At 41.8% G+C, this 20017-nt stretch overlaps 1 protein-coding gene across 5 annotated transcripts in view; it reads left to right on the plus strand.

Moving 5' to 3' along the window:
* Positions 1-20017, plus strand: part of u2surp (U2 snRNP-associated SURP domain containing) — a 99739-nt gene that overhangs the window by 175 nt on the left and 79547 nt on the right. For 4 of the 5 annotated variants that reach the window (XM_073041513.1, XM_073041512.1, XM_073041514.1 and 1 more), the window contains exons 2-5: positions 960-1026; positions 13826-13949; positions 14067-14165; positions 15301-15415. In XM_073041513.1, the coding sequence (XP_072897614.1) occupies positions 14109-14165; positions 15301-15415 (172 nt within the window). In that variant the 5' untranslated portion in view covers positions 960-1026; positions 13826-13949; positions 14067-14108. The remainder of the gene's footprint in view (positions 1-959; positions 1027-13825; positions 13950-14066; positions 14166-15300; positions 15416-20017) is intronic. The other variant, XM_073041511.1, reaches the window with a different exon arrangement.

Below are 20017 nucleotides of genomic sequence, written 5' to 3' on the forward strand. Positions count from 1 at the left end.
GGTCGGCTGCACCCGTCTCCGTGCTCTGGGTTGAGGGGGAGGAGATCGGCGCTGCTCGTACTCAGCCTGGGTACAGGAGGCACCACGCGAGGAAGGCGCGGGCCTGGGGGAAGAGGAGGTGAGGGCGGCAGCTCCTTGTCTCTGGAGTCACTCCTGCACCCCGCCGCCGCTGGTGGTTGCTGGCCCGAACGATCGACGTGCCAGAACTCCTTTTGAGGCATGGAAATATCACCGAAGCAGGTATCTGCACCTTGTTCTCTTGACCAGCCCAGGATGCAGAGACTCGGCTGACTCAGGCCTACTGCAGCGCTTCACTTGCTTCTGGGCTTATTGCACGCTCTTTGGCCAAGGCGCGAGCAGCAATTTAAAGGGCTCTTCGAGTGCATTATATGTTCGTATGTTTTAATATTTGACTTTTCTCGTTAACTCACGCCCTTAGTTATAACTGCGATTTCCATTCAGGACCTTTCTATGCAGAGGTGGCATTGGGAGCAGTTTTATTCTATTGTCCCTTTCCCCTGATTTTAATAGAACAGTTTTGATTTGTAAATAGGTAGACAAACAATTTGCAGGTGTTTCTATTTGAAATGCAACAAATGGTTTCTGTTCATTGTCAAATGAGCTGACCTCTAGTCATTGATGCCATGTTACACTATATTTGTAAAGGTTTTCCAGAAACTCAATTTTAATGCTATATCCTTCTTCTGAGCTTTATAGTGTAGATTTAAGCAGTGGCCAAATTAATTGATTTGACTGTCTTTGACAGGTTTACTGTCTTCCATTTCTTAGACATGAGATTCTAAGATGTTAATGTTTTGGAAGCTGAGTAGGATAATCATTGGAAAGAATCTCTCATTCCACAAACTTGCATGTTAGTGATTGCTGTTATTAAAGATGTGATATTGATTAAACAGATTTCCAATTTATTACTGTAAAATATTCTAAATTTATTTCCACAGGTGCAAGTAATGTGTTGCTGAGTTTTTTTTTTGCATCTATAAGAAATCTCTCAAGAGATACGATCAGGCATGTAGTATTTTTCTTTTTTCAAACAAAGTCTTAAACCTTTACAAGATAAATGCAAGTAAATTTTAAATGTTATTTTTTGTAAGTTTTAACTTAATGAGTAAATTAATGTACTTATTTGATTATTTAGTACTATAGTTACTGTTGTTTTCATAAGCAGTTTTCCTTTGAGGATCTTGATCAGATACATAGTGTCACCTTTGCTTGCAATAGTTTAATATTTGAATAATTAATAATTGGGTTTTGGTGGCGAAGTACTTGAATTATGAGCTATTGGCTACAATTGTTCATTGATATTTCAGCAAATAAGTTAGCCACCTGATTATTTGATGTTGCATACCATGAAAATCTCAAATTTAATTGACTATGGTCTGTTTATGCCTGTGGCTCTTGAACTCAATCCCTCAACTGATAAAGGCCAGTGCACCGTTTGTTTTGGGGATCAGTGGACTTGGACCCCTCTGTTACTCTACACTGCATTAACTTTGTACTCGGCCCTCATGTTTGATCTTCCAAACTGAATTACTTCACACTTTTCTGGATTGAACTCCCATCTACCATTTCTTTGCCCAGTTCTACATCCTTTCTATTTCTTGTTGTAACCTAAATCAATCTTCTACACTCTCCATAATACCATCAATCTTCATGCCATCTGCAAAATTACTAACACACCCTTCCACTTCTTCATTCAAGTCATTTATAAAAATCGCAGAGTAGATTCCAAGAGCAGATACCTGCGGGACACTACCAGTAACCATCCTCCAGTCAGAATACACTCTGCTGTCACCCTCTGCCTTCTATGGGCAAGCCAAAGCCAAATCTACGCAGCCACATTTCCATGGGTCCCTTTCCAATGACTTTCTGGATGAGCCTACTATGGGGAACCTTGTTAAACACCCTACTAAAATCTATATTCACAAGATCCACTGCTCTATCCTTATCGATTTGTTTTGTCATCTCCTCAAAATGTAATCAGGCTCGTGAGACATGACTAGCCCCACACAAAGTCATGCTGATTATCCCAAATACTCATAAATCCTGCTCCTAATAATGCTTTCTATTAGTTTTCCCGCCAAACTATCTGATGTAAGAATCAGGATTGTTCCTTGTTATCTTTCTTGAGTAATGGAACAACATTTGCCATCTGATCTTCTGATACTCATTCTTTGGCTGGGGGAATGCAAAGAACATTGTCAAAGCCCTAGCGATTGCTTTCTCTAGTAATTTGGAGTATATATCGTCTGGACCCAGCGATTTATCTATCCTAATATTTTTTAATAGCCATTTCCACCTGTCATGTTCACCTTGTGAATCTTTGTCAAGATTTCTCGGTATCTCACTATGCTCTTGTTTGTTAGCACACTTGCAATGACTTTCCCTTATTCAGACATTTACTAAATTGTATTTGAAATATTTCTTTGTCTCATCTGCAGGCTCGTTAGTCATGCAAAGTTCACTTTAGCTTCACTAGAAATGTAGGAATGCAGTGTTCACACTTTTTAGTCTGTTCAGTAAGTGAATTGGATTATGATCCAATCATGATCTAACATAATGTACCCACCATTTTTCCCCACTCCCCTTGTAACTTTAAAGAACAGAATCTACCAATCCACATAATAATATGAACAACTGTAAAAGTGCTTTCCAAATTCTAATCAACCATTGTTGGTAGAACAAAGAGGCTAAGCTCTTAATTTGTAACTCTGCCTTCATGTTTTCCTCCTCCCTCCCCAAAAAGGCTGGATATGGGTGGAATAGTTCCTTTGACTCTAACCTAATTATTCCCTTTATTTTGGAATCCAAAGGGAAAGATATGGCAGATGACATTTATAACTGTGGAAGGCACTAACAGTGTGCCAGGTTTTGAAGGGTGTGAAGGAAGAGAAATGAGTGCAGTTACTATTACAAGGCAAAAGGTGCTCAAAAAGCTGAAAGACCTAAAGGTGCATCTGTCACCTGGACCAGATGAACTGCACCCTAGGGTTGTGAAAGAGGTAACAGTAGAGATTGTGGAGACTTTAGTAATGATCTTTCTTGGACTCTGGCATGGTTCCGGAGGACTGGAAAATTGGAAATGTCATTCCACTCTTTAAGGAAGGAGGGAGGCAGCAGAAAGGAAATTATAGACCAGTTAGCCTGACCTCAGTGGTTAGGGAGATGTTGGAGTCAACTGTAAAAGGATGAGGTTATGGAGTACTTGGTGACACAGGACAAGATAGGACAAAGTCAGCATGTTTTCCTTCAGGTAAAATCCTGCCTGATGAACCTGTTGGAATTCTTTGAGGAGATTACAAGTAGGATAGATAAAGGGGATGCAGTGGATGTTGTATATTTGGACTTTCAGAAGGCCTTTGACAAGGTACCACACATAAGGCTGGTTACCAAGTTAAGAGCTCATGGTATTACAGGAAAGTTACTAAGATGGTTAGAGCCTTGGCTTATTGTTAGGAGATAGTGAGGGGGAATAAAAAGATCCTTTTCTGGGGTGCCAGTGACTAATGGTGTACTGCAAGGGTCGGTGTTGGGGCAGCTTTTTATGCTGTTATCAATAATTTAGATGATGGAATAGACGGCTTTGTTGCCAAGTTTGCAGATGATATGAATATTAGTGGAGGGGCAGGTAGTGTTGAGGAAACAGGCAGGCTGCAGAAGGACTTAGACCGATTAGGATAATGGTAAGAAAGCGGCAAATGAAATACAATGTTGATGCACTTTTAGTAGTAGAAATAAATGTGCAGACTATTTTCTAAATTGAGAGAATATCCAAAAATCTGAGATACATAGGGATTTGGGAGCCCTTGTGCAGAACACCTTAAAGGTTAACTTGCAGGTAGAGTCGGTGGTGAAGAAGGCAAATGCATTGTTATCATTAATTTCAAAAGGTCTAGAATACGAGCAGGGATGTGATGTGATGCTGAGGCTTTATAAGGCACCGGTGAGGCCTCACCTTGAGTGTTGTGAATAGTTTTGGGCTCCTCAACAATGAAAAGAAGTGCAGGCATTGGAGAGGTTTCAGAGGAGGTTCACAAGGATGATTGTGGGAATGAGAGAGTTATCATACGAGGAACATTTGTTAGCTCTTAGCCTGTACTTGCTGGAATTTCAATGGCTAAGGGAGGATATCATTGAAAGTTGAAGGGCCCTCAAAGAGTAGATGTGTCAAGGATGTTTCATATGGTGGAAGGGTCCAGAGCAAGAGGGCACAACCTCAGGATAGGATCTGTCCATTTAAAACAGATGTAGAAACATTTCTTGAGGCAGAGGATGGTGAATTTGTTGAATTTATTACCACAGGCAGCTGTTGAGGCCAGGTCGTTGGGTGTTTTTAAGGCAGAGATTGATAGGTTCTTGATTGGACATGGCATCAAAGGTTACAGGGAAAAGAATGGGGTTGAGGAGGAGGAAAAAGGATCAGCCATGATTGAATGGTGGAACAGACTCAATGGGCCAAATGACCTAATGAGAAAAAAATTATAATGATATTTAATCAGATAAATATTGATTTATTCTGTCCCTCGATTAATTCCAATAATATGCCCATTATTGAACTTGAACTGTACTTACTTCAGTTTATCTTTTTGAAACATTGGTACACCCCGAGTAGTTACTCCTGCAGGGATGGTTGAAAATTTATCAGAGCCTGTGCTATTTTTTCTGTTACTGTTTGTAAAAGCTTGGAATATGTCAAGTCAAGTCAAGTCAGTTGTTGTCATGTGCATAAGTAAAGTGAGGGTATAAATATAGTGGAAAAACCTGTTTGCAGCAACATCATAGGCACATGGGTGCAAACAACACACAATATTAATTATGGTGCATTCCAATTAATTGTGACACATTGGAACTAGTACATTTTGCCCCAATTAGCTGAAGTTTAGTGGAAATAGTTAAAAAGGTATACCATTTAACTGAGTAATAAAATACAATGAATTAGAACACTAACAATACTTCTACAGTACAAGAAACCTGTAGTTCCTTATACTTATCGATGGAGGAATTTGTCCACAGTGTATGCTGTCGTGTTCTTTTGATTGAGTGAATATATCAGCACAGACACATAGTGCAGATAATGGACTGCCTTCATATAATGTGTTCGACGATGGCATCCTCTATATCTTCATTTTCATTGTCATGTTCAAGGTGATTGTTGAAAACTTCAAATTCTTTGTAGTTCCGAATTTGTTAAAGTAGTGAAATCATTACATTTTCATTTCCAACCATTTCTGGCATCTACAAGACTGAATGCTTGAAACCTCTGAGCAAAACGGTTCTGAATTGTTTTACTGCTTATTTCTTGCCAATTTTCAGTGACACAAGTCACTGCTTTTTTCACACACGCACATGCAACTGACTCTATTTAAAACTGTTCGCTCCAAGTACATTGCAGTGTATAGTGGCCGCCCAAGTGCATGCGACTGGTGCTGGTTAGAAACTTAGACAACAGTCTTCTGGCCAAATTAAGCGGTGCAATGTCCCAAATAAAGGAATGGAATCCTGGCTATATTTTTAGATATAGTTTTTGTTCTTTAGGAACTGTCCTAAATTGTGCAATCTATATTAAACTGAAGGTGGGAGGGAGGCTCCTTTTACATAAAGGCACATGTGGGAGACAGAAGTGTTTAATTGCTGAAGTTCTCCATTTTTTTTGTTTTACCTTGTTTAATTTCAATGCAATGTACTGAATTGATCTTGGTACATGTGAAAAACATAAACCAATTTACCTCTTTGAGGTTGCGCTTCCTGTAGATGGGGGGAGGTTTGTGTTTGTGATGAACCAGGGTTTGTCCATTGCTTTCTCCAGCCTCTTGCATTCCTGTGTGTTGAATTTGCCATACCAGGCTATGAAGCAACCAGTCAGGATTTTGTACTGGTCTAAGGATTTTATTAACTTTCAAACCTAGTAATTTCTCTTGCTATGCTTGTATATTCAGATATTGTGTACACTTCCCTTTTAAAATTAAAAAAAAAGGCTGCACAGTAGTTATTAAGAACCCTGTTGCCACCACTTTGATGCACAAGTAGCCTTTTTGGTCCCTAAAGGATGTTTTCTTCCTGAACTACTATAAAATGTATTTTATACATTTGCTTTCTCATTCTCATTTTTTATTTCACCCCAAGCTTTGTTATGTTCTCAGCTTTTGTGGTCAGGTTCTAGTAACATAAGCTTGCCTATTTTTAATTGTGGAACTAAATTTGTCAATCTGACCAAATTTCTTTCTGACCAACCCTTTCTCGTCAGTATACATTTGCCCTAAACCTTTTGAATCTCCTTGTTTACCTTTTCATTTGTTCAGTACTTTATTTATTTTGAGCCTAATAATTTGGTTCCCTGATTTCCTCTTCCCATTTTCTAAAGTAGTAGATTAACATATAAGTAGCAGAAGTGCTACACTTGCCCATTCACCTCTAATGAGGGCCCGAATCAGACCTTCCAGGTGAGGCAACACTTCACCTGCAAATCTATTGAGGTTGTCAGCTGTATTCGATGCTCCCAATGTGGCCTCATCTACATAGGTGAGAACCCGATGTAGATTAGGTGATGACTTTATCGAGCACTTCGGCTCCATCCGCAAAAAATAGAATTTCCCAGTGGCCAGCCATTTTAGTTCCTATTCCCATTCCTATCTCCTTTTCTGCCCTGGTGAGGCCACTCTCAGGTTGGAGGCGCTGCACCTCATTTCATCTAAATAGCCAACAACTGGATGGCATGAACTTCAATTTCTCGAACTTCTAGTAGATCTTTTTTCTCCTCCCTCTGTTACCTCCTCTGGTACCCCTCCTTCCCTTTCTCCCATGGTCTTTTCTCTTCTATCAGATTCCTTTTTCTCCTGCCCTTCGTCTTTCCCATCAATCACCTCTCAGCTTCTTATTTCATCTCCCCCCACCTGGCTTCACCTATCACTTCGCTTGTTCTTCTTCTCCCCCCCCACCTCATTCTAATGTATATCCCTTTCCTTTCCAGTCCTGATAAAGGAAAGGACCTTTGCCTGAAATGTCGACTATTTATTACTTTACGTAGATGCAGCTTGACTTGCTGAGTTCCTCCAGCATTTTGTGTGTATTGCTCTGGATTTCCAGCATCTGCAGAATCTCTCATGTTTATGATTAACATAGTTTTTCAGTCAACTGGTTCTTAAATTGAGAGGATTTCTTTTAAATCCTTTGAATGCCATGCGGTCTTGGGTCCGTTATCCTTGATGTCATTACAAAATGGTGATCATGCACTTTTTTTCCTACTCCTTTCATTTGAAGCTTTCATTTATTTGATGTATCCATTTCTAGTGATTATAAAATCTTCTCTTTCCACATTAATTCCATCCACTATCTCATTGCCTCCTTAATAACTAACAGTGTCTCTGTTATTTGCTTGAATGAATGCAAATGTGCCAGACTGCTGTAACAAGTCTCAGCAGAAAGATATCCTGCATTATTATAATTCCATAAGTAATCATTAATGTCCATATCTTCCACCTCCACATGCCTACTTTCAAAAAAGCTTGTCCTTGTCTTGGAGCAAGCTTAGCGGGACCTGATTGTGTGTTGGTGTCAGATCCAACATGTTAAAAAGGCAAATTGAGCTGATGTCATGTTATAATTTTACACCAGAGCCAAATTCTTAATGGTTTCCATTTAATATTTTGGATTTTACAGACCAGCATATTTTGATATCTTTTATTTAGACAATAGGTGCAGAAGTAGACTATTTGGCTCTTCGAGCTTGCACCGCCATTCTGAGATAATGGCTGATCATCTACTATCAATACCCGGTTCCTGCCTTGTCCCCATATCCCTTGATTCCCCTATCCATAAGATACCTATCTAGCTCCTTCTTGAAAGCATCCAGAGAATTGGCCTCCACTGCCTTCCGAGGCAGTGCATTCCAGACCCCCACAACTCTGGGAGAAGAAGTTTTTCCTTAACTCTGTCCTAAATGACCTACCCCTTATTCTCAAACCATGCCCTCTGGTACTGAACTCTCCCAGCATCTGGAACATATTTCCTGCCTCTATCTTGTCCAATCCCTTAATAATCTTGTATGTTGCAATCAGATCCCCTCCCAATCTCCTTAATTCCAGCGTGTACAAGCCCAGTCTCTCTAACCTCTCTGCGTAAGACAGTCCGGACATCCCAGGAATTAACCTCGTGAATCTACGCTGCACTTCCTCTATAGCCAGGATGTCCTCCCTTAACCCTGGAGACCAAAACTGCACACAATACTCCAGGTGTGGTCTCACCAGGGCCCTGTACAAATGCAAAAGGATTTCCTTGCTCTTGTACTCAATTCCCTTTGTAATAAAGGCCAACATTCCATTAGCCTTCTTCACTGCCTGCTGCACTTGCTCATTCACCTTCAGTGACTGACGAACAAGTACTCCTAGATCTCTTTGTATTTCTCCCTTACCTAACTCTACACCGTTCAGATAATAATCTGCCTTCTTGTTCTTACTCCCAAAGTGAATAACCTCACACTTTTCACATTAAATGTCATCTGCCAAGTATCTATCTGCCCACTCACTCAGCCTATCCAAGTCACCCTGAATTCTCCTAACATCCTCATCACATGTCACACTGCCACCCAGCTTAGTATCATCAGCAAACTTGCTGATGTTATTCTCAATGCCTTCATCTAAATCGTTGATGTAAATCGTAAACAGCTGTGGTCCCAATACCGAGCCCTGTGGCACCCCACTAGTCACCACCTACCATTCCGAGAAACACCCATTCACCGTTACCGTGTGCTTTCTAAATCCTTTTAAAGGATGAGATTTAGTGATACATCGCAGTGTAGGGCCTTCCAGCCCTTTAAGCCATACTGCCCCAGCAACCCCACAACCATAATTAACCCAAACCTAATCCTGGGACAATTTACAATGACCAATGAACCTACCTCTTTGGACTGTAGGAGGAAACTGGGGGACCTGGAAAACAACTTAAGCATTCCACAGGGAGGGTGTACAGAGACTCCTTACAGAAGATTAAGCTGCAAATACTGTATAACACCTAGTACCTGCTAATCACGATGCTTATCTGCTCCACCTGTTGAGAATAATCAGCTGTCCTTAGCTGTAACTCTTTGGCAAGCTTCAGGAACTGTATTAATGGCATTTGGCATTAATATTCCAGAGGTTATGGGAGTCATGGTTTTTCTTTCACAGATTGCGAAGCAAAGTGCTATCACTCTGGCTGCCCCTCATTGCTGACATGCTGGCTCCCCAAATCTCTGTAGATAGGATACAGCAAACATTTTTCCTGTTCTCTCATAGTTATATCTGACCTGGTTGTGCATGCAAAGCTGTCTGTATATCCCTCCTCAATGCTACCAGTATCTGCAAGTTACTTCTATATCCTCTTTCTGGACTGGTGGGTGCAGATGTGTGATTTGCTGAAGTGAGAAGGTATGGGTCTGTATCAGAGTCAGTGGCACTGAGGATGTGACTTGACAGGGCTGATGCTGTGTGTTTGTTTATTCTGTGGTGAAATGATAGTATATAATCCAATCAGCATGCAAACTTTGACCATAAGACCAGTCTATCCAATTATTATTGCTAATTTTTACCTTGAAAGTAAGAGTTTGTAAAAATCCCATTTGAAGATTCCCCAGAAACTGAAGCAGCAGAGGCAGCTTTAAGCAACAATAGGCAGTTATTTGTACATACATTGTAGTAGTTTAGTTGGTTCATTCAAGTTTGTTATTTGGATGTCTGGATTATTTTGCTGTATGAAGTTGGATTCCTGGAAAATGGGAAGATTATTGTTTTTCAGATGATCTAGATAGCAGGGAAACTGAGGCTTTTACACTATTAGAAATCTTAAAACTGTCACATGGAGTCATAGAGAAGTACAGCACAGAAACAGGCCTTCTGCCCATCTAGTCCATGTCAAAAATCTTTTAAGCTGCCTCTTCCCAATGACCTACACAGGGACCATAGTCTTCTGTAAACTTAATATCCATTAACTAACCAAACTTCTCTTCAATGTTGAAATTGAGCTCGCATGGACCATCTGCGCTGGCAAATCAGTGTACACTCTCACAACCTCTGCGTGTCAAAGTTCCCCCTCGTGTTCCCTGTAAACTTCTCGCCTTTCACCCTTAAGCCAAGACCTCTGGTTGTAGACCCACCCAACCTCAATGGAAAAAAGCCTGCTTACATTTACCCTATCTATACCCCTCATTATTTGGGATACTTCTGTCAAATCTCTCAATCTTCTACGTTCTAAAAGATACAATCCTAATCTATTCAATCTTTCTGGTGTAACTGGGGTCCTCCAGACCAACGTCTTAATACAACTTCAACATAATGTCCCATCTTGTGTTCTCAATACATTGATTTATGAAGGCCACTGTGTGAAAAGCATTCTTTACAACCCTATCTACCTGTGACTCCACTTTCAATGAATTATATACCTGTATTCCAAGATCCCTTTGTTCTGCCACACTCCTTAGTGCCTTGCACTTGTCTGCATTAAATTCCATCTGCTAGTTTCTCAGCTCATTTTTCCAGCTGATGCAGATCCCTCTGCAAGCCATGATAAGCTTTCCTCACTGTCCACTACACCCTCAATCTTGGTGTTATCCGCAATTTTGCTGATCCAGTTAACCATATTATCCTGATCATTGATATAGATGACAAACAGCAAAGGACCCACTACCAATCCCTGCGACACACCACTAGTCACAGGCCTCCAGTCAGAGGGGCTAAGCTCTATGACCACTCTCTGGCTTTTCCCATGAAGCCAATGTCTAATCCCGTTTACCACCTCATCCTGAATGCCAAGTAACTGAACCATCTTGACTCATGGGGAACTTATCAAATGCCTTACTAAAGTCCATGCAGACACGTCCACTGTCTTGCCTTCATCCACCTTCCTGGTAATTTACTTGCAAACTATATAAGCTTGGTTAGATATGACCTACTATGCGTGAAGCCATGCTGACTATCCTTAATCAGTCCATGTCCATCCAAAAATACTTGTATCTGGTCTCTTAGGATACCTTCCAATAACTTTGTCAGACTCACTGGCCTATAGTTTCCTGGTTTCTGTTTAGAATCTTTTTTTTACATTAGCTAGCCTCTAATCCTCTGGTACTTCTATTGCTAACAATGTTTTAAATATCTCAGCTAGGGCCCTGGCAATGTCTGGACTTGCCTCCCTTAGGGTCTGAGGTAACCTCTTGTCAGGCCCTGTGGATTTACCCACCCTGATTTCCCTCAGGGTAGCAAGCACCTCCTCCTATGTAATCTGTATAGGGTCTGTGAAGTTGATGCTTCACTTTGCCTCACTTCCATAGACTCTGCATCTGCCTCCTGAGTAAATACAGATACAAAGAATGCAGATAAGATCTTCCCCCATCTGTTTCAGCTCCACACATGGATTACCATTCTGGTCTTCCAGAGGACCAAATCTTGTCCCTAGCAATCCTTTTGCTCTTATACCTATAGAATCCCTTAGGATTCTTCTTCACCTTTGTTGCTTGAGCAACTTCATGCTTCCTTTTAGCCTTCCTAATTTCAGATTCAGATTCAGTTTATTGTCATTTAGAAACCACAAATGCAATGCTGTTTAAAAAATGAGACAACGTTCCCCCAGAATGATATCACAAAAGCATATGACAAAACAGACTACACCAGAAAATCCATGTAACATTTGGCAATCCCCAGTCCAGAGTCCAGAGAGGCTGCTGCGTATTAATATCGCACTACCGTCTAGCGCGTTCCCCGGAAGGAGCTCCAAATCCACCAGACAAAAACAAGACCAAAAACTAAAGCTACAAGACCTGCACAAAACCACATAATTACAACATATAGTTACAACAGTGCAAACAATAGCATAATTGATTAAAAAAAACAGACCATGGGTACAGTAAAAATAGTCCAAGATGTTAAAGGACTGTAAGTTCAAAAGAAATCACCACAGTTTCCACAAGTCCCCAGGGTCCCGACAGACTCGCCATCCCACGCTGGCGGCAGAAGGGAGTACCCCCGCTATGGACTTCCAAGGCGCCACCTGACTCAGCCTCGCAGACGCAGCACACACCGAAAGCGACCTGGGTCCGTCGACCCTCCGAGCTGACGACCATCCCCTCCAGCACAGCTTCTCGGAGCACCATCCTCTGCCGAGCGTATTAAGACGGCCCCGCCAACGGCCGTCGGCAACACGACCCCGAGAACTGGGGGCCTGTTCTTCCCAGCAAAGTCCTGGACCTCACAGCAGCAGCAGCAACGAAGAAGGTCTTCCTAGAATTTCCCGATGTTTCTCCATGCTTCCACGTCCATTTTCAATCGATTATGATTGCGCACGGCACCCACTTCACAAATAACAGATAATCAGTTCCGGAGTGGCTGCTGCAAGCTGCGTCGCGCTGCCATCTTGGATTTAAGAGTTCTCTTGCAGTTCTTGTACTTCATAAGCACCTCATTTGTTCTTACTTGACTATATCTGCTATGGACCTTTTTTTCTCTTGACCAGGGCCTCAATATCTCTAGAAAACCAAGGTTCTATACACTTTTTACCTTTACCTTTTATTCTGACAGCCGTATACAAGCTTTGTACTCTCAAAATTTCGTTTTTGATGACCTCTCACTTTATAAGTACAGGTGTCCTCCCCCCTTTACAAAGGTAGAGCGTTCCTATGAAATCTTTCTTAAGCCGAAATGGCGTAAAGCGAAGAACCATTAATTTATATGGGAAAAGTTTTCGTAAAAGCGAAAATCCTCTTTGTAATGCGAAAACAGGTTACTAATGTAGGTCTTTTGTAAAAGCAAAGTGGCATAAAGCGAACATTTGTAAAGTGGGGGACACCTGTACACCTTTGCCAGAAAATAGCCTGTCCCAATCCACATTTGCCAGATAATTTCTGATACCATCAAAATAGGCTTTTCTCCAATTTATAACGTCAATCTGCAGACAAGATCTATCTTGTTGCATATTTACTTTGAAACTAATGGTGTTGTGGTCACTGGATGCAAAGTGTTCCCCTACGTAAACCTCTGTCACCTATGCGTCTCATTACCTAATAGCAGATCCAGTATTGCACACTCTCTCTTTGGGACTTCTATGTACTGATGAAGGAAACTTTCCTGAACACATTTGGCAAACTGTGTCCCATTTCGTCCGTTTACAGTAGGGATTCCAAGTCAATATGTGGAAAGTTAAGATCACCTACTTTAGTAACCTTATGTTTCCTGCAACAGTCTGTGATCTCTCTACAGATTTGTTCCTCTAAATCTGTAGGACCGTTGGCTGGTCTGTAATATAGCCTCATTAGCGTAGTCATACCTTTGATATTTCTCAGTTCTGCTTGTAGGTATTGCTGATGATATTACATGACATATAACAGATAGTTTAATGCCAACTTCTTTATCTGGAAGTGTCATTTTGTTAGTCTAAGGTACTCAATTCTAATCATGAAATACTCAAAGTACTTCAGAAAGTAACACAAGTGGTTACAGTGTTGGAGCAGAGCCATTAATCTTGGTGGTTGTTGTGTTCACAATGTTCTGCATTTGTCCTGTGGGCACAGTTGCAACTGCTCATTGCAATTGACATAGAAATTTTTGGTCTTTTCACAGTTTTTCTACTCACAATTTGAATTTTAACACAAAAATATCCAGCTGTAGTATTTTAATATACTTTGGCTTGCATTGCTGTAGCTGTAGCATTTTATTTGAACCGAGTTGATTTCAAAAGCTGCTTCTATCACATAGCTTTTGTATGAGATAAAACAGAGTACAAATATCAGTGTCCATAGGAAAAATACTAAAGTTGGTAATTAGTTTTGTTTTTGTCACTTGTACTGTAGTGAAAAGCTTTTGTTTGCATGGTATCCAGACAGACTGAGTCAAGCCTTTCCACAGATGCTAAAGAAGATGCAATGTTTTCTATTACGTGGAGGGTGTACAGTTGAAAATGTTAATATTATCCAGGTGCTTCTACTTTTTTATGTCATCCACCTTTGTAAAACAAAATCACATTCTGGTGAACATTGCTCTTTTGTGTGTTGGTTCTGATAAATTGCGATGATTGTATGTTCTTTTATTCAGTGAGTGCTTTATCAACAACAAAAAACCCAGAGCCCCGGCAAAATGACTTCCTCAAAAAGGACCCTCAGTAAAAAGGAACAGGAGGAAATTAAAAAGAAGGTATGGAATCCTCAGGACTTGCAGGATATATGTATGGAAAACTCAATAGAAACTTTGGAAGAACTGCCAAATTTAAATGATCAGTCCTGAAAATGTACAGATCTATTTGTGCTTCCTTGAAGTGTGTCAAGCCCTTCCCCTTGGGGGGGGGGGGGGGGGAGTAGGAATTTAGTCACTTTTTTGCTTTGCATTTAAATTTACCATTTGGACAATGTGGATCAGGGATTAATATTTGCAGTGTAGTTAAATGATTTCCCCAAATGTAGCATTTTTTCATTCTTGTTCTTAGTCTGTTTTTCCTGTGAGGTGTTCATTTTTAGTCTCTATTCTGGAAAGATTGCTAAAATATACACCTGGTCAGACAGCATTTGTGGATGCAGAAATTCTATCAAATCAGTAACAATTCATTAGAACTATATATCACTTTTAATTCTTTAAATTTTGGACACAAAATCAATTTTTTGAATCTCAAAATTTTAAAAATCCATTAATTTTGAAACTGACTCATTTAAACTTTTTGCCCCCAAGGATGGAGGTATACTGTAAAAGTCTCTTTTCCAATCCCAACTTCTACTGTAGGTAAAAGTGGACGTGGTCATTCGAAAGAAACTGCCTACAGTATACCTCAATCCTCTCTTAATCCTATGATTGAAGTTGTGGACATAAATGCATTGGATTACTGGGTAGAGCACAGTGACAAGATCCCTGTACTTTTATTCCATTTCTTTCTGTCAACTGCTTTAAAAACTCAAGAAATGAACAACAGAGGCAAACTGCCACTAATCAGAGATGACTTAATTAGGCATGGAACAGAATTCTTTGATCTATCTGATTGCAGTATTGCCTTTGCCAGCTGTCTGTTGGATAATAAGCCTTGGGTAAAAGTGAGCAGTGCAGTGTTCTGAATAAAAGCATTAGTTTCTAAACCGTGGTGTTTGGACTCTTGGTGATTATCAGTTCTGTGCTGAATTAATGTGCATATTTAATGCATGCATAATGAATTTTGCAGTTTATCATGGATGCCACTATTTAAAGCAATTTAATATGTAAAATGCATTCGGTAGCTAATTGATTTTAAATATATTAAATTTTATTACACATGGAAGTAACTAACAATGTTATTTGTAATCCCCAGGAAGATGAGAAGGCAGCAGCAGAGATATATGAAGAGTTTTTGGCCTCTTTTGAGGGGGCTGACTCCAACAAAGTAAAAGCTTTTGTAAGAGGAGGCATTGTAAATGCAACAAAAGGTAAATTTAAAATGCTATGCCTATCATACTTTTAATGTAGCAGAAAAGTGACTAACAAGTCATGTTTCCTTTTCATAAAGTTTGTAACTTCAGTATTTCAGTTCACATTTGAACTATTTGCCTGTGGTACATCCCATGTCAATAGGATTTAATCCCAGCAAAAATGGTGCAAAATAAACTTCTGTTTGGCCGAGGTATTGTGATATTCTCAACAATTTACAGTTTGTGTTTACCGGATATGCTCGCCCCTACATTTGTGAAATCTGTTATAGACTTCCTTTCTATAACTTGAGTATCCCGCCAGCCAGTTGAGCGCAAACAGTTTAAAAAGGAATCTGCAGAAGTTTTTGATTTGGAACAAGAAGGCAGCAGGAGAGTACCGAAGGATTTCCAGCAGGAAGACATTTTGAGCTCTCGGGGGAAGAGACTGCGCCGGTGTGTGACGTCCGTCAGTTGAGCGCGAACAGTTTAAAAAGAAGGCAGTCATATCCAGCAGGCAGCAGAGTGAAAGGGCTTTGGCTCCACGGGCTTCGGCGGTAACGGGACAAAGTGAGGCAATTATTGATTGCAAAAGGAGGTATTATGTGTGTTGAGGCCAGTTTTCTGTGGTCGGTGTCAGATGTGGGAGGTCCTGGAGTCTCCCGGCATCCCGGACGGCCACATCTGCACCCGATGCATTGAGATGCAACTGCTAAGGGACTGTGTTAGGGAACTGGAGCTGCAGCTCGATGACTCTCGTCTGGTCAGGGAGAGTGAGGAGGTGATAGAGAAGAGTTACAGACAGGTGGTCACTCCGGGGCCATGGGGGACAGAGAAATGGGTCACAGTCAGGAGAGGGAAGGGGAAGAGTCAGGTACTAGAGAGTACCCCTGTGGCTGTACCCCTTGACAATAAGTACTCCTGTTTGAGTACTGTTAGGGGGGTCAGCCTACCTGGGGGAAGCGACAGTGGCCGTGCCTCTGGCACAGAGTCTGGCCCTGTGGCTCAGAAAGGTAGGGAAAGGAAGAGAAAGACAGTAGTGATAGGGGCTCTATAGTCAGGGGTTCAGACACGCGATTCTGTGGTTGCAGGAAAGAAACTCGGATGGTAGTTTTCCTCCCAGGTGCCAGGGTCTGAGATATTTCTGATCGCGTCCAAGGTATCCTGCATGGGAGGGAGAACAGCCAGAGGTCGTGGTACGTATTTGTACCAATGATATAGGTAGGAAAAGGGAAGAGGTCCTGAAAGAAGACTACAGGGAGTTAGGAAGGAAGTTGAAAAGTAGGACCTCAAAGGTAGTGATCTCGGGATTACTGCCTGTGCCACGCGACAGTGAGAATAGGAATAGAATGAGGTGGAGGATAAATGCGTGGCTGAGGGATTGGAGCAGGGGGCAGGGATTCAGATTTCTGGATCATTGGGACCTCTTTTGGGGCAGGTGTGACCTGTACAAAAAGGATGGGTTGCACTTGAGTCCCAGAGGGACCAATATCCTGGCAGGCAGGTTTGATAGAGCGGTTGGGGAGAGTTTAAACTAATTTGGCAGGGGCGTGGGAATCAGAATGTGAGTGCAGGGATTAAGGTAGAAGGACAAGGGCATGATGCTAAGAGTTCTGAGTTGATGAGGAAGGACAGGCAGGGGACAGAACATAATTGTAGCCAGTTAAAGGGGTTGAAATGTGTCTGTTTCAATGCTAGGAGTATTAGGAACAAGGAGGATGAACTAAGAGCATGGATTAGTACGTGGAACTACGATGTTGTGGCTGTTACTGAAACTTGGTTGGAGGAAGGGCAGGATTGGATGATGCAGGTCCCGGGGTTCAGGTGCTTTAAAAGGAATAGGATGGGAGGTAGAAAAGGTGGGGGGGGAGTGGCATTGCTGGTCAGGGATAGTATCACATCTATAGAAAGGGAGGACGCTGCAGAAGGAGTGTCCACTGAGTCAGTCTGGGTGGAAGTCAGAAATAGGAAGGGATCAATCACTGTGCTGGGAGTAGTCTATAGGCCCCCAAATAGCCCTTGGGACACCGAGGAGCAGATAAGCAAGCAGATTTTAGAATGGTGCAGGAAATACAGGGTAGTAGTTATGGGTGATTTCAACTTCCCTCATATTGACTGGCACCTCCTGAGTGCAAGGGGGATAGATGGGACTGAATTTGTCAGGTGTGTTCAAGAAGGATTCCTGACACAGTATGTGGACCGGCCGACGAGAGGAGAGGCTATACTGGATCTAGTTCTGGGTAATGAACCTGGTCAGGTGACAGACTTCTTGGTGGGGGAGCATTTTGGTGAGAGTGACCACAACTCCCTTAGCTTCAGCATAGCTATGGAAAGGGATAAAATCAGACAAAATGGTAAAGTGCTTAAATGGGGAAGGGCTAACTTTGAAGGGATGAGGCAGGAACTAGTGAGAGTAAATTGGAAACAGATGTTCAAAGGGGAAAACACAGCAGTAATGTTGGAGAAGTTTAGGGACCACGAGCTGGGTTCAGGATAGGTTTGCCCCACTGAGGCAAGGAAAAAATGGTAGGAAAAAGGAACCGTGGCTGACGAAACATGAGGCAACTCATCAAGAGGAAAAAGGAAGCATATGTTAGATATAAGAAGCAGGAAGTAGGAGGAGCTCATGAGAAATATAGGGTAGCCAGGAAGGAGCTAAAGAAAGGACTTAGGAGATCTCGAAGGGGGCATGAAAAGGCCTTGGCATGTAGGATTAGCGTATGTGAAGAATAGGAGGATGGAAGAGAACGAAGGTGGGACTGCTAAAGGATAAAGAGGGCAACATGTGCCTGGAGGCGGAGGAGGTTGGGGAGGTCCTAAATGAATACTTCAGAATTCACAAGTGAAAAGGATCTTGATCAGGATGAGGTCGAAGTAGAGCGGGCTTGTGTGCTGGACAGTGTGGAGATTAAGGAAGAAGAAGTGCTGGATCTTCTTAAAAATGTTAAGATTGATAAATCCCCAGATCCAGATATGATGCAGCCCACGTTGTTGTGGGAATTGAGAGAAGAGATTGCAGGAACATTAGCTGTGATCTTTGAATCTTCTTTGGCTACAGGGGAAGTGCCAGAGGACTGGAGAATGGCAAATGTAGTTCCCTTATTTAAAAAAGGTAATAGGGAGAAACCTGGGAACTATAGACTGGTGAGTCTTACGTCGGTGGTATGCAAACTACTGGAAAGGATTCTTAAGGTTGGGATCTACGAGCATTTGGAGAAGTACAGTCTACTCATGGATAGTCAACATGGCTTTGTGAAGGGAAGATCGTGCCTCACGAGCCCGATTGAGTTTTTTGAAGAGGTAGCAAAGGAAATTGATGAGGTTAGGGCAGTGGATGTGGTCTACATGGACCTTAGCAAAGCATTTGACAAGATCCTTCAGGAGAGATTCATCCAGAAAGTCATGAGGTATGGGATCAGTGGAACCTTGGCTGTTTGGATAAAAAATTGGCTTAAAGGAAGAAAACAGAGAGTAGTTGTGGAAGGGAAGTTGTGGAGGTCGGTGACTAGTGGAGTGCCGCAGGGATTTGTCCTGGGACCCCTGCTATTTGTGATTTTTATAAATGACCTGGATGTAGAGGCGGAAGGATGGTGAGTAAGTTTGCGGATGACATGAAGATTGGGGGTGTTGTGGATGGAGCTGTAGATGGTCGAAGGTTACAAGAGGATATAGACAGGCTGCAGAGTTGGGCAGAAAAATGGCAGATGGAGTTCAATCCGGACAAGTGTGAGGTGATGCATTTTGGAAGGACAAACCAGAAGACTGAGTACAGGATTAATGGTCAGTTACTTAAGAGTGTGGATGAACAAAGGGACCTTGGGGTTCAAATCCATACATCTCTCAAGGTCGCTGCACAGGTTGATAGGGTAGTTAAGAAGGCCTATGGGATGCTAGGCTTCATTAACAGGGGGATTGAGTTCAAGAGTAGAGAGGTCATGTTGCAACTCTACAAATCTCTGGTGAGACCGCACTTAGAGTATTGTGTTCAATTCTGGTCACCTCATTTTAGGAAGGATGTGGAAGCTATGGAGAGGGTGCAGAGGAGATTAACCAGGATGTTGCCTGGTTTGGAGAACAAGTCATAGGCAAGGTTAGCAGTGCTGGGACTTCTCTCTTTGGAGTGTAGAAGAGGGGACTTGATAGAGGTCTACAAGATTATGAGAGGCATAGATAGGGTGGATAGTCAGTACCTGTTTCCCAGGGCACCAATAGCAAACACCAGAGGGCATATGTACAAAATTAAGGGAGGGAAGTTTAGGGGAGACATCAGGGGTAAGTTTTTACACAGGGTTGTGAGTGCCTGGAATGACTTGCAAGGGATGGTGGTGGAGGCTAAAACAGGGGTATTTAAGAGCCTCTTGGACAGGCACATGGATGAAAGAAAAATGGAGGGTTATGGGGTAGTGTGGGTTTAATACTTTTTTTTAAGGATTATATGGGTTGGCACAACATGGAGGGCTGAAAGGCCTGTACTGTGCTGTAGTGTTCTATGGTTATCCCAAACTGCTTTAGTGTATTGAGCCCAATAAGTTACAGCAGTGTTCCAACCTGTTTTCTTGGGGAAATGTTAGCATTTCTGGCACTTGAATTTCTATAGCAGAACTGTTATTAGTGGATATCTAA

The sequence above is a fragment of the Hemitrygon akajei genome, chromosome 3 (assembly GCF_048418815.1).
Source record: "Hemitrygon akajei chromosome 3, sHemAka1.3, whole genome shotgun sequence".
Classification (NCBI taxonomy): Eukaryota; Metazoa; Chordata; class Chondrichthyes; order Myliobatiformes; family Dasyatidae; genus Hemitrygon; species Hemitrygon akajei.